Source organism: Stegodyphus dumicola, chromosome 12, assembly GCF_044657685.1.
Source record: "Stegodyphus dumicola isolate Sdum_Otavi_A_Nest chromosome 12, ASM4465768v1".
Lineage (NCBI taxonomy): Eukaryota > Metazoa > Arthropoda > Arachnida > Araneae > Eresidae > Stegodyphus > Stegodyphus dumicola.
Window position 1 is genome coordinate 74,242,517 of NC_140779.1, and position 12,545 is coordinate 74,255,061.

Consider the following 12,545-nt stretch of genomic DNA (forward strand, 5'->3'; position numbering starts at 1 on the left):
AGTTATATTACAAATTATATTCAGTGCTCCGTTACATAATATATTTTTAATATTATTTAAAATGTGGCATATGACTGAAATACACATAAATATAATATTTTTTTATTTCAATTAAAAATTGATACTGCATTCTATAGCACTGGAAAATTATATGTATCTTTTTAACATGAGTTACTACCATTTAAATACAACAGTATGTATTATTAACATTTAGAATGCAATCAGCAGTCAGCTTTGTTTTTTAGTTTCTTTTTTTTATGCAATAATTAGATTTCTTGTCACAATATTTTCTTTATTTCATATGCTAATTAATTTTGCTTATCTATTTGTTATATTTACATTTAAATTGCTCATTAAACATAATTAAATGAAATACCTTTTTTTAAATATAATTTTTTTTTCAATTATCAGCCATTTAAAATGTTTAAATATTAAGTGTTGTTGAACTAGTTTCTCAAAGGAGTCACATTAACTCCATCAATACAGTCTGCTTGCTCTACTGATTTCAACATCGTTTTGAAATTTTGTCTCTTTCAGTGTTATGGTGTTATTATTTTGGATTCTATGCACTGCAGTTCATAAATTACTCTAACCAGAATTTTTAAGTATTCCATAATTTGTTTTGGGCTCTTTAATAAATTCAGAGTAAACATCATTAAAACAGATAGCTAGAATGCACATTAAAAAATAACTCATTTGAAAAATAAATTTGCTATGGATTACAAAATTCCAACACTTACTGTAGCTAAAGTAACAGGCAATGAAACAGTTTGTCCACCAGCATATCGCTTATAGTTGCTTATATCATACCAAACCTATAAAGACATCGACCATTTTAAAATGAATAAAATATACATAAAATCATTTAAATAATTTTTTAAAAACTTAAAAACATAATAACAGTAAATTTATAAACAATTTTGGGACACACCTCATTTATTCCAGGAAAATAGATGTTAATACTTGTTGCACTAATTTCCAATACTGGTTTAACAAGCAGACAAGAACCTATCAAAAAAAGTCTGGGAATATTATAAGCATTTACACATTTAGATTTACATACAGATATTTAGACCATGGGATATTTATACCAAAAGGAGCACAGTACATAAATAATCTTTAAAAGAATTTTTTAGAACAAAATATTTATTCACTTTTATATATAGTGAACATCAAAACTCCCATACAGATTTTGGAAGAAGTTAGAGAATATAGATATGATCCATATTCACACAGAAAAGAAGGACAAAATCAAATAAGTGCTGCTGCACCTGGACTTTCTTACTGAAGTTTGGAATGTACATAGGTTAAGTTATCTGAATATAGCAAAGTACATGAAACTATGCGCCTAACAGGAGAGATGGCTTTATGGAGGATTTCTGAAGAAAACTAGCTCATATTCAAGTTCTACATGGGGAAAACCAACCATGCAGGCAGCCCTACCAGTATTCAATGATCTTCAAATACTTGGCCAATGGTGGGGCCTATCATATAGACACTGTTGCCATATGTCCTGTACATTTGGAACTATCATCTTATTTCACTACCGAGTCTTATATTTACTATTTGTCCTATTTTTCCCCTAAATTCTGCAGCACACAGCTGGTGCACATGGATACATAGTATATTGATTAGAAACATGCCTAATAAAGCTATGCAAATACTAGTTAATCGCATTACAGCATTACTGATTGGCAATTATGGTAAACCCTAAATATAGAAAACAAACATCATTTCACAAAATCAAATCCATTTTTGCTTTCATATGGACATGCATTTCAGAAATGTGTTAACAAGTAGTAATGGACAAGTTGCTGTAAAGAATGTATCAGGAAATGAAACCAACCATATTTGTAATGTGTCATCAGTGTCATGAAACACTGGTGTCAAGCTTGCATCACTGTGAATAATTGGACCTTTTGACACTTCTTGCAAAACAGTATTCTGCATCTAATATTTACTGTACTATTAAGTTTCTCCTCATAAAGTTTTACATTGCTTTTGATATTATTTTTTTAATTAATGCTAATAATTCGACTAAATACAAAACATTATTTTTTTATTGTATTATTTTTTTGGAGGGAGGGAGAAATTAATCACAGATACTACTACTAATAAATACATATCAATCATTACAAGCATATTTTTTCATAAATGATGTCCAGTCAATTTAAGCATTACATGGTAATATAATAAAACTAACTAAAGAGATAGACAGAAAATTAAATTACAAACCTAACATGTATTCATCATTCATGCCAAATGTTTGTGTTTCATTTGGAAACTCCATCCAAAGTGGTCGCATAGGTGGTACACCAGAAACCTCATTTTCAAAAAATAGAGTATACCAATAAGGTAGAAGAGTATATCTGACACGAATGGCATCCCGCATAAGCAGCTTATATTCCTCATCAAAAAGCCAAGGCTCTCGTCGTTTACTTTCATGATGTGAGTGAGCTCTAAAAAACGGTTGATAAGCTCCAGCCTATAAAGAGTAGAATCCAGCTTAAAATTTGACAACATAAATCTCTTACATACATGTATGTATGTTTGTTGTTTGTTTTGTAACACACAACAAAATATTTATGCATCTTTTTAATTTGAAACTTTTCAAAATTTTTTAACTAATTTATATCGATTTTCTTTTCTTTACCATCTTTTTCATTCCAACAAACAAATTAATGTTCCCACTAGTCTCCACTTCATTTCTTAATATCTTAATGTTTTAAAAATATACCTTTGAAGAACATTTTTCTTCACTTTATGTAATCAACTTCTTTCTCAATACATTTCTTTACATTTTAGAATTTCAGATTTAATTGAATATTTCTGCTATTCTAAGGAACTGTATGAAAACTGTACTTAAAATGTATAGAAGATGGTAATTTTACTTCTTTAGTAATATGAGCATTGGAAATTGATGTGAAATGATGTAAGGTTAAGGCCCATAACAAAGCCAGTGTGGCAGAATTTTTATAGTTAGTCAAGCAATAAGGGAAAAAAAAAATAAATAAATAAATAAATTAATTAATTAAAAAAAAATAAATAAAATAATATTTAGAATACACACTGGGCAGCAGAATTCAGAACTCATACAGATTATACCAGGTGGCAAACTACTCTGTGTATATTGCAGTGTGACATATTATATGCATCTTTTAATTGTCAGTTTTCAATTTCTTTATTAATAGAAGAATCTCATGTCCTGTCCATGTGACAAGATTAGAACTACTTTCACAACTTTCTATGCTTATGTCTAGTGAAAAGATGCAAAAGTAAAGGGAAGCTAAGCATGTTAAAAGGAAGACTTCTAGGATCAAAAGCAGAAAATTCAAATAACTTTGTTTCCACTGGTCTTCAAAAATTTTTCCATAAAATAAGAAATTCATCACAAATTTCCTGTCACACATGTTCATTACATGTTAATACCATGAAAATACCTTTCATTGGTCAGATTCTTCTAGAATCTTCTGGTATCGTAGGCTAAATCTTACTTTCAAATCCTTCTAAACCTTCTCAGGTGCAAGGCCTAAAACTTATCCCTCCCAACTCTGTAATAGCAAAAGCCAAAAGATTTTTGGATAAAAAATTCAAAAAAGAAAATTGTACAGAGAATTTTTAAGAGAAAACTGACACACATTTGAATATTTTGAAACAACTACATAGAAAAGAATCGAACGAAGAAGTATTAAAGAAGAAAAATGAAATTTGTTTTAAAATAACTAAAATAGCTTCTTTTGCTAAGAAGAGCTTTAGAAACTGTGTTTCATACCATTTATTGTATCATTTACTTTTCAGAATCAAAATATTCTAAAGCCACCAATATGTAATGTCATTTTAAAACATGGATTTTTATTTTCCCATGTGATAATTTGAGACCAATTATTTTTTTATGCTCTTTCTTGAATATATTATCATTATTTTTATGATATTTATCAATTTTATTATGTTTGTTAAAAAAGCAAATCAATGGAAAATTCCCAAATATCCAAATAAAAAATTTTGTGTAAGAACCGATTTGAAATCACCAAATTTAGTGCCACATAGTAAAAGAAGCGACATAATGTTTTTGATGTAATATTTTAGGAACTCTTCACTTTCAAAAAAGAAATAATTTTGAAATGTTAACGTTTCAATCGATACAGGGCCGCATGCCCTATTAAGTAGTAGTAGGAAAAAATTCAAATGATAACCCCATATTTGTTAAGAAACCGAAAAATATTCTACCAAAATATTAATTCATACTCAAAATGACAGCCATTAAAATAGACAGAAATGTCAGATGAATCAAATTAAGGACTTTTAAGGACTAAAAATCATTTCCAAAAACTTAAGGACTTTTAAGGATTGTACAAACCCCATGTTTACTGACTAAAGCAGGAAACTTCAATGTTTGAATGAATCAAAGAATTTACTTCTAACTTGCCATAGCAGTATGACAAATAGTGTAGGGTGTACTGAATAATTTGTGGGAGATATTACATGACAAGATAATAGGAGAATTTTTCTTCAATGAACAAACAGTAACAGCCAGAGTTTACCTCCATGCATCGATTACTTAAGTTTGCATACAACTGGAGGACCATCAACCAAAATTCATTTTGTCGCATGATGAGGCTACGTAACTTATGTCACTTGTTATAAAAGCTTTGAACTTTGCTTGTGAAAGTGTTACCAGTACCAAAGGTATAAATAAAGTTGTTCTATTCCCAAACAACAAGTTCTTCAACAACAGATGAGTTCAACACGTTCTTCAAAAGGATGTTGCGGATACTATGTATTTTTGCTGATTTTCTTTTGAAATATGATGGAAAACACTGAAAAATTAAAAATAAATTTACTAATTAGATAACTGTGAAGCACATGCACTTTTGATATCTCTCTGAAAAACTGAAGTCTGTCTTTCTGTGAATACAACTTCTAACATCTTACCTTTAATTTTAGGGTATTATAAAAAGTTTTAAATACCATTATAGAAAAGATGTTCAGTGAATAATGAACAAAATGGAATTTCATAAAAATGCAAGCACTTTGAAGTAGATTAGAATGGCTAGATCTTTGTTACAGCTGTGCATATAATAGTCAATGCAAGGGGTTATTCTTCTGAAATTAGCTAAAAAAATGTTTTAAAAAACATGGCTTTTATGTAGTTATTTTATGTAGAAGAAGTTTCAAGGAATTGCAAGTTATAGCTAGTTTTTCAGACATCAGTGAGGGAAGCTATGAGAGTTCATTTTTAGAATATGTATCAATTCACAACAATATTGACACTGTGTACAAAAACTAGCACTCTGTTAATCAAACCGGAGAAACTGACTGTGAAAGTGATACAGGAAAAAGCAATGATATGCCATCATCAGTCAAATCTAGAAAAAACTGAAAATTCTATGAAGATGCTGATTGATAAAGCTATCAGCAGTTTTACGAAATTGACAATTAATTCAAAAGCTGTTGTTGAACAATATGAAACAAATACAAGTAAAAATACTTTTATAAAAAAGTTTTAAATGAATTGCATTTTAGTAATAATTTTTAATTACTATTTTAGGATTAATTAATGGATTAGTTGTTATTATTTTACTTGAAAAGTTTAAAACTGATATCATGGTTTGCTACGCACAAATGGCTATATTAAATTCAGCAATAATTTTTAATTATTATTTTAAGATTCATAAATGGATTAATTGTTATCATTTTACTTGAAAAGTTTAAAACTGATATCCCAGTTTGCAAAGCACAAATGGCTGTTTATTAAATTTAGCCATTTAATAAACTTAAATACCTTTAGAACCGAAGTTGAGCAGTGGGTACGGTAGACATTCGCAGTTGAAAGATCTTTGCACACATGCATATTATACAATGCTTTATATGATTAAAAAAAAAAAAAAAAAAAACGCTGCCTTACTTGATACCATCGCAGCATGAGTTCTGGAGATGGATTTCTAAAGAAACCACCAACATCAGCTCCAGAGAAAGATAAACCAGTTACACTCAAGCTTAAAATCATAGGAACGGTTATTTGCAAATGTGCCCAGTCAGCAATATTATCTCCTGTCCAAACAGCACCTACAGTTATATGTGAATAATAAGAATCAAAAACCCAAGTAAGAAAATCATGTTACAAAACATATAGAGAACAGAAGACAAATACAACTACTTTCTGAGCTACACAGGGATTATACTATGCTAAGTTTTATGCAGGCAAAATTACACTTAAATTAAAATTCATTTAAAGGCTTATACATCAGTCAGAGGCGTACATAAACACAGCTGAATAATAACATTTAAATTATTTGATGATTCTTTTCTTTTATATATTACTTAGACTATTAAAAAAAAAAACACTGAAGCAAGTAAGTTTCTGAAGGAAGTAAAACACACTGTTATTTTTAGATTATGTGTGTGGGGGCGGACTAGCTGATTGCTTCAACATATTCAGTGGTCCACTGTTATTACACTTTTAAATTACATCAAAGGGGCATTTTTTTAACATTTTGTCTCTTACCTTTCTTTTATTAAATATTATGTTCTTCACACTTAAACCACAAAATTTAGTTCAAGAGCAATATCGCAAAATAATTTAAAATTGAGCATATCTTTAGAATTTTCGATACACCGTCTCACGCGCTGAAGATAAAAAATTTTTTCTGTACAACGTTGCCAATCGCTCGCTTTGAAATCCATGAGTTTGTTAATCAAAAATTCGTTAAAGTTTTACAAAGTATGAAATTGATAATAAAACAAATTCCAAATTTCAAATTTGGACTTCCAGATACCCATATTTGCAGGAGTACGTTATTCAAAATTTGATGGCTCTAGGTATCATTGTTTTTATCACAATGCGAGAAACATACCATTTATACAGATTCTTCATCATTTAATTTCTTCAAATATAATACAGGGTGATAATATTTAGTGGTAACAGTTTGAAAAGTAAAACGGACATTCAGAGTGATTCAACACAAAATCGCAAAACGAAAACAATAGTCCCTCTGGAACAAAGCCTCTTTGAACTATAAACTGAAATAAAACACCAGTTATTTTTACTTTATAATTATTTATTAATTCATTTACTTTTACTTATATTTATTTATGCTTTGGTAAAAATGTCATTGTGCCACTTTTAGCACATTGCAATTGAGATATTCACCCTTACATGTACTAATGCTTTACAAATGCTAAATTATGCTCAAAGGCTTAATTAGTATGTTGATAACTGCTTTTTTTTTTTTTTTCATTCTTGAATGGCCATTAAATACACAGATCAAATGAGACACATCAGCATAAGGATGATGTATGATTAAAATAAAAGCTATTAATAATATATCATTAACAAGAGGAACTTGCCATATCTCTGAGAACCAGCAAACACTGATCTTGTTAAAATGAAAGGCCTTTGGGCTCCATTGCTTCTCATTAAATGACCTTTGTAAGTACCCATAACCTAACAGAAATTAATTTTATAATTCTGCATGATGAAATTTAAAAAAAAGTTGCATAAAAAATAAATTACAAATGACATAATCACATTAATCTTGATATCTAACATAGCACACAAGCACTTTTACTTAAATGGTTATTAATGATTTAATTAAAAATGATTAATTAAAACAGAAAAACTTAAAAACTAAAAAAGAAGAGAGTGGTTATAAAATCTGAAAAGGTTAGTAAATTACTTAAACTATGCACATTTTAAAAGCAAAATATTAAAAGTTAAGGAAGAAGTTGACATTTAATTGAAATTAAAAATTTCACTAAATAAATTAAAATGTGTGTGTATATATATATATATATGTGTGTGTGTGTGTGTGTGTGTGTGTAATAATTTCTGTAGTAGTACACAGATGGTTGTATCCACAATGAACAGCGAGAATTTCGATGTCATAGAATGCTGAAACACCCGATCCACAAGGAATAAGAAATTTGGCAGTCAAGGTATATAATTTAACTTTTATTTCAGTAAACATGTTGTTTGGCACATTTATTGTGCCTATTAATAGTGGAATAGTTTGAGTAATTTACTAATGTTCTCAGATTCTGAGACATATTACATTTTTAGCAATATTCATATGAAAAAACAAGATGCACTAGAACTGATGAACAGTAATATTTTATTCTAACAGCTCTCAAACACATGAAATTCATAAAATACACTTTTTAAATGTTTGCCTGTTATCAAGTATGAGTTTTACTACAATGTAGTATAACAAGGATTATGTATTAGGAAGAACAAATAAATGTTTCATTTTTCTTAAGTTAGACTACTTTTTAACCCTTTCATGATGGTGCACCTTTTTAAGATGCTCATGAGAAGGGAATCAAAGACCGTACAGGATGTAGGTTTTGCATCGCTAAGCCTAATTTTATAAAAATAATCAGAAAAAAAAAAGTTTCACTTCTAGCATTGTAATTTTTGGTATCATTTTACATTATTACTTGAGCTCTTATATATGTCAAAATTAGCACTTAATAACCTTTTTTTCTTTATTTTACATGAAAATATACTTAAAAAATTGTTTAGCTTGTAAAATAATTTTCGGAAGCTCTATTCAAATTATTCCAAAGTTTTAATTGATAAAATCAATCCATAATGTTTAAAATTAATAAAACAACACAATAAAGACTATTTACAGTAAGAATTAACAAAATTTAAAATGAAGACTGAGTGTGGTAAACCTCGAAGCACGGAGAAGAATCACTTTCTAACTCTTAGAAAAAGTATCAATTTCTAACTCTTTAGAAAGTGAATCATCACTGTCATCCATGTAATAGTTCCAGTAAATAGTTCATTAACCATACAAGGGTATTCTTCCTCTGATAAGCCATAATAGACTGGAGGTGAGACTTTCCAAAATAAAAAGAGAAGAAATGGAAATATATCTGAAGGCAATGCAAAACGTAACAGAACGCCACATAGTAACCCTAAAAGACTATACATAGTACAGGGAAAAAAAAAAAAAAAAAGGAATATAAACCAGACATGCAACAATTTAAAGAGCCTACCTCTGTTTACATTTTCCCTTCCCTCTCGCAACAGTTGATGAGTAAAATAGCAGTCAGGCAGAATATATCAAACTCAAGGTCAGGAACCTAAAACTGTGTTCATTTCAAAAGTAATGGACATAGGATGACATCTACTGGTCTTCAGAAAAACGTTCCAGCTTAAATTTGTATACGCATCACCCGTCCTCTGAATGCAATCTCTAGTGATGCGTGGATGGGACGCCCGGCTGTAAGAGACATTCTTAGAGAATGCGTATATGGTACATCCATCCTGAAAGGGTTAACACTGCTGAAAAATACCACAAACCATGCTAATATAATCAGGTCATTTGAATATGATAAAACATACAGGGCTATCTGCCTAACAGCATGGATGACCTTTATAACAGGAAATGTTCATGTTAAGTCCTTGGCCTACACGATATCTTCCAATTGCATGAACTATAGTAATCAAGAAAACTGGTCGCATGCCATTCCATTCAACTGTTCAGCCGTGTACCCGAACTGGTGCAAAATGTATATTTCAGTGTAAAAAAAGGAATTTTGAAATAATAAACAATGTTTTATAGTAATTTTAAGACGTCTAGGGTGTAATCATAATCATATCAATTGATCAGTTGACAAAAATAATTGAATGATGGGTATGATGGGTATAACAGCTTGGCATGAAGGGTACAAGAGTTTTTTTAATTCTTTGTACGGAATTATATTTGAAACGTGTGAATGTAACAAAGCTTTACGGGGAACTAAAGTAACAGATCACTCAGTTTCATCAGAAACAACTGAAAAAAAATACTGATGTTACAATAAGAGGAAAAATATTGTTTTAATAATAATATGTGGCATTTTATGACCAAATTCCTCACCACGAGTCATCAGACTCATGGCTTTTGTTTATGAAACAAATTCTTTACCACGAGTCAGTCTTGTGGTTTTTGTTTAGGACACAAATTCTTTACCATGAGTCAGAATCGGGGTTACAGGCCAAAGGGTTAACATGGGATGGGGAAGACCATGAGCAGGGACTTAACAGCAGGGATGACTTCATGGAGGACCTTTCTAACAGGAATGTTCATATTAACATGGGATGTGGAAGACCATGAAAACCAACTATCCAGCTAAACCATTTACATGGGCACAAATCCAGGATAAACTACCAGTAGTCAGTAGCTGGCCACTGGTGGGAGCACAATGCTAAGAAAAATAATTTTCACATAGTGTTTCATAGAATGAAAAAATATCTCATGGACTGAAGACTCTTTTCATAACAGCATAAGAATCTCAGCACAGAAGCATAAAACAAACTTTTTTTTGATATCGGGTGGCCATAATTAAACTGACAGGGCTCACAGTGTTCTGTAGCGCGATCGATTTGCGAGAATGAAACCACATTTTGTAGGAAGATTAAACAAGACGGGGGACGAAGGATTCCACGAAAAAACAAATTAGTTCCAAAAGTCACCGCTAGGGGAATATTTGGTGCTGTGTAATAGAAAATAGAGTGTTAACAAATGCAAATAAAATTACCTTTTATTATGCACATTTTCTGATTTAGTTCAAGTGCAATATGGCAACACTTTTAAAAAAGCGTAAAATCTACATAAACACTGATAAAGTCTTGTGATCTGCAATATCACATACGCTGAGCAGAAGAAGTACTTTATTCAATTTTCATGTTACATCCATTCGCACAGTGCCAGCTGCTTGGGTTTTAAAAGGCAATGTGTTACGTTTCGAATCAATCGGATTGAAAGTTTATGTGCAATGTCTCCTTCTTTAATCGAGCGTGCATTACTGGTCAAATTCTTTTACCTCAACCAGTGCAACACGTCATGCGCTCTTCGTGCTTTTAGAACGCACAAAAAAATGTGTAAAGGTAACGGTCCTGTGTCAGTTAATGGGCTAAAAAGCAATGGTTGCGACGTTTGAGAAAACAGGTTCTCTGAAGGTTCAGTCAGGCAGAGGACAAAAACCTGTACCACAGGATACAATCGAAGCAGTTGCCACGGCGATTGTCAACAGAGGACTAGACAATATTGCTGCCACCTCTAGCGCTCGTGGAGTAGCTCAGAATATGGATATGCCTTACAGTATGGTATGGAAAATCTTACGAAAGATTATCAACTTCTATCCGTACAGGAGTTAGTACCTCGACCATGATAAGCGATTGACTTTTGCTCTCACCTTTCTTGCCAGAATGGAGGTGGATGATGCTTGGCCGTGGAAAATCCTATGGGGAGACGAGGCCCATTTTTACCTGAATGGAACTGTGAATACCCAGAAATGCCAAATTTGGGATGCCAAATCACCACATGCAGTCACAGCAATTCCCTTACATTCACCAAAGGTAACTGTTTGGTGTGGATTCACAGCAGAATTTATCGTAGGCCCATTCTTCTAGGAGAACATTACCCCGACAGGACCAGAAACCTGTTCTGTTACCGGAGAGATATATCACCACATGTTGAACAGCTTTGTCATTCCGGCACTTCAGCAAAGACAATGCCTGGGGAAAATCATTTTAATGCAAGATGGAGCCCCTCCACACGTTGCTGTATGGGTGCAACAGATGCTACGACAGAATGAGTCATTAGCCGCTACTTTTCAACTGCATGGCCACATTAGTTGCCTGATCTTACCCCATGCGACTTCTAGCTATGGGGTTACCTTAAGTCCAAGGTCTATCAAGGAGTCCAGGACCTGGCTATGTTGAAGGATAACATATCACGGATCAGCCATCACATATCAGCCAAATCGAACCACATTTGAATGCAAAATAAAAGGTAATTTCCGTATTGATTTGCATTTGTTAACACTCTATTTTCTATTACACAGCGCCAAATATTCCCCTAGTGGTGACTTTTGGAACTAATTTGTTTTTCGCAGAATCCTTCGTCCCCCGTCTTGTTTAATTTTTCTACAAAATGTGGCGTCATTCTCGCAAATAGATCGTGCTACAGAACACTGTGAGCACTGTCAGTTTAAGTATGGCCACCCGGTATAAGAACATCACTTATTTGTATTCAGTAAAAGTGACTTATAGCAAAAACTGTCTACACAGAATACAACACATCTTAACTGAAATCCCTTAATTAATTAAACTAAAAATTATCATACCTTACAAAAGAATAAAAGATCATTATATTCATAAATCTGAATAACTTCTATTTTTACATACAGGGTGGAGCAGCCAAACCCCATTTTTTATAGATATTAAAAGAACTTTTTTTTTTCATTTATTGCAACAAATGTTAACAGCACAAAGGGAAATTTGTATTAAAAAAAGGATTTCACTTTTTAAAAATTTACTGATGAGGTGGTTCAGGAAAAGTAATTCTGAAGGTCCACTGTCCTCTCAGCTGTGTGACTAATTACTCCATTTTGTTGGATAAGTGTTCTCATTCACAAAAGTGAAACCTCACTGTTCACTGGTCAAATGCTGCATGGTTACTAAACTTTCAGGTATGTGGAAGGTGAAGGTCACTGCCTTTCTTTCTAAACACACAAGTTTTTAAGCAATGCATGGTTTGACTGCCCCTCCC

General features: G+C 31.7%; 1 protein-coding gene across 2 annotated transcripts in view; it reads right to left on the bottom strand.

The window, feature by feature from the left end:
• Nucleotides 1-12,545, bottom strand: part of LOC118183491 (neutral alpha-glucosidase AB-like) — a 114,172-nt gene that overhangs the window by 46,913 nt on the left and 54,714 nt on the right. For both annotated transcript variants that reach the window (XM_035353056.2, XM_035353055.2), the window contains exons 13-17: nt 7,348-7,444; nt 5,906-6,066; nt 2,236-2,485; nt 932-1,008; nt 741-815 (exon numbers count right to left, since the gene is read on the bottom strand). In XM_035353056.2, the coding sequence (XP_035208947.1) occupies nt 741-815; nt 932-1,008; nt 2,236-2,485; nt 5,906-6,066; nt 7,348-7,444 (660 nt within the window). The remainder of the gene's footprint in view (nt 1-740; nt 816-931; nt 1,009-2,235; nt 2,486-5,905; nt 6,067-7,347; nt 7,445-12,545) is intronic.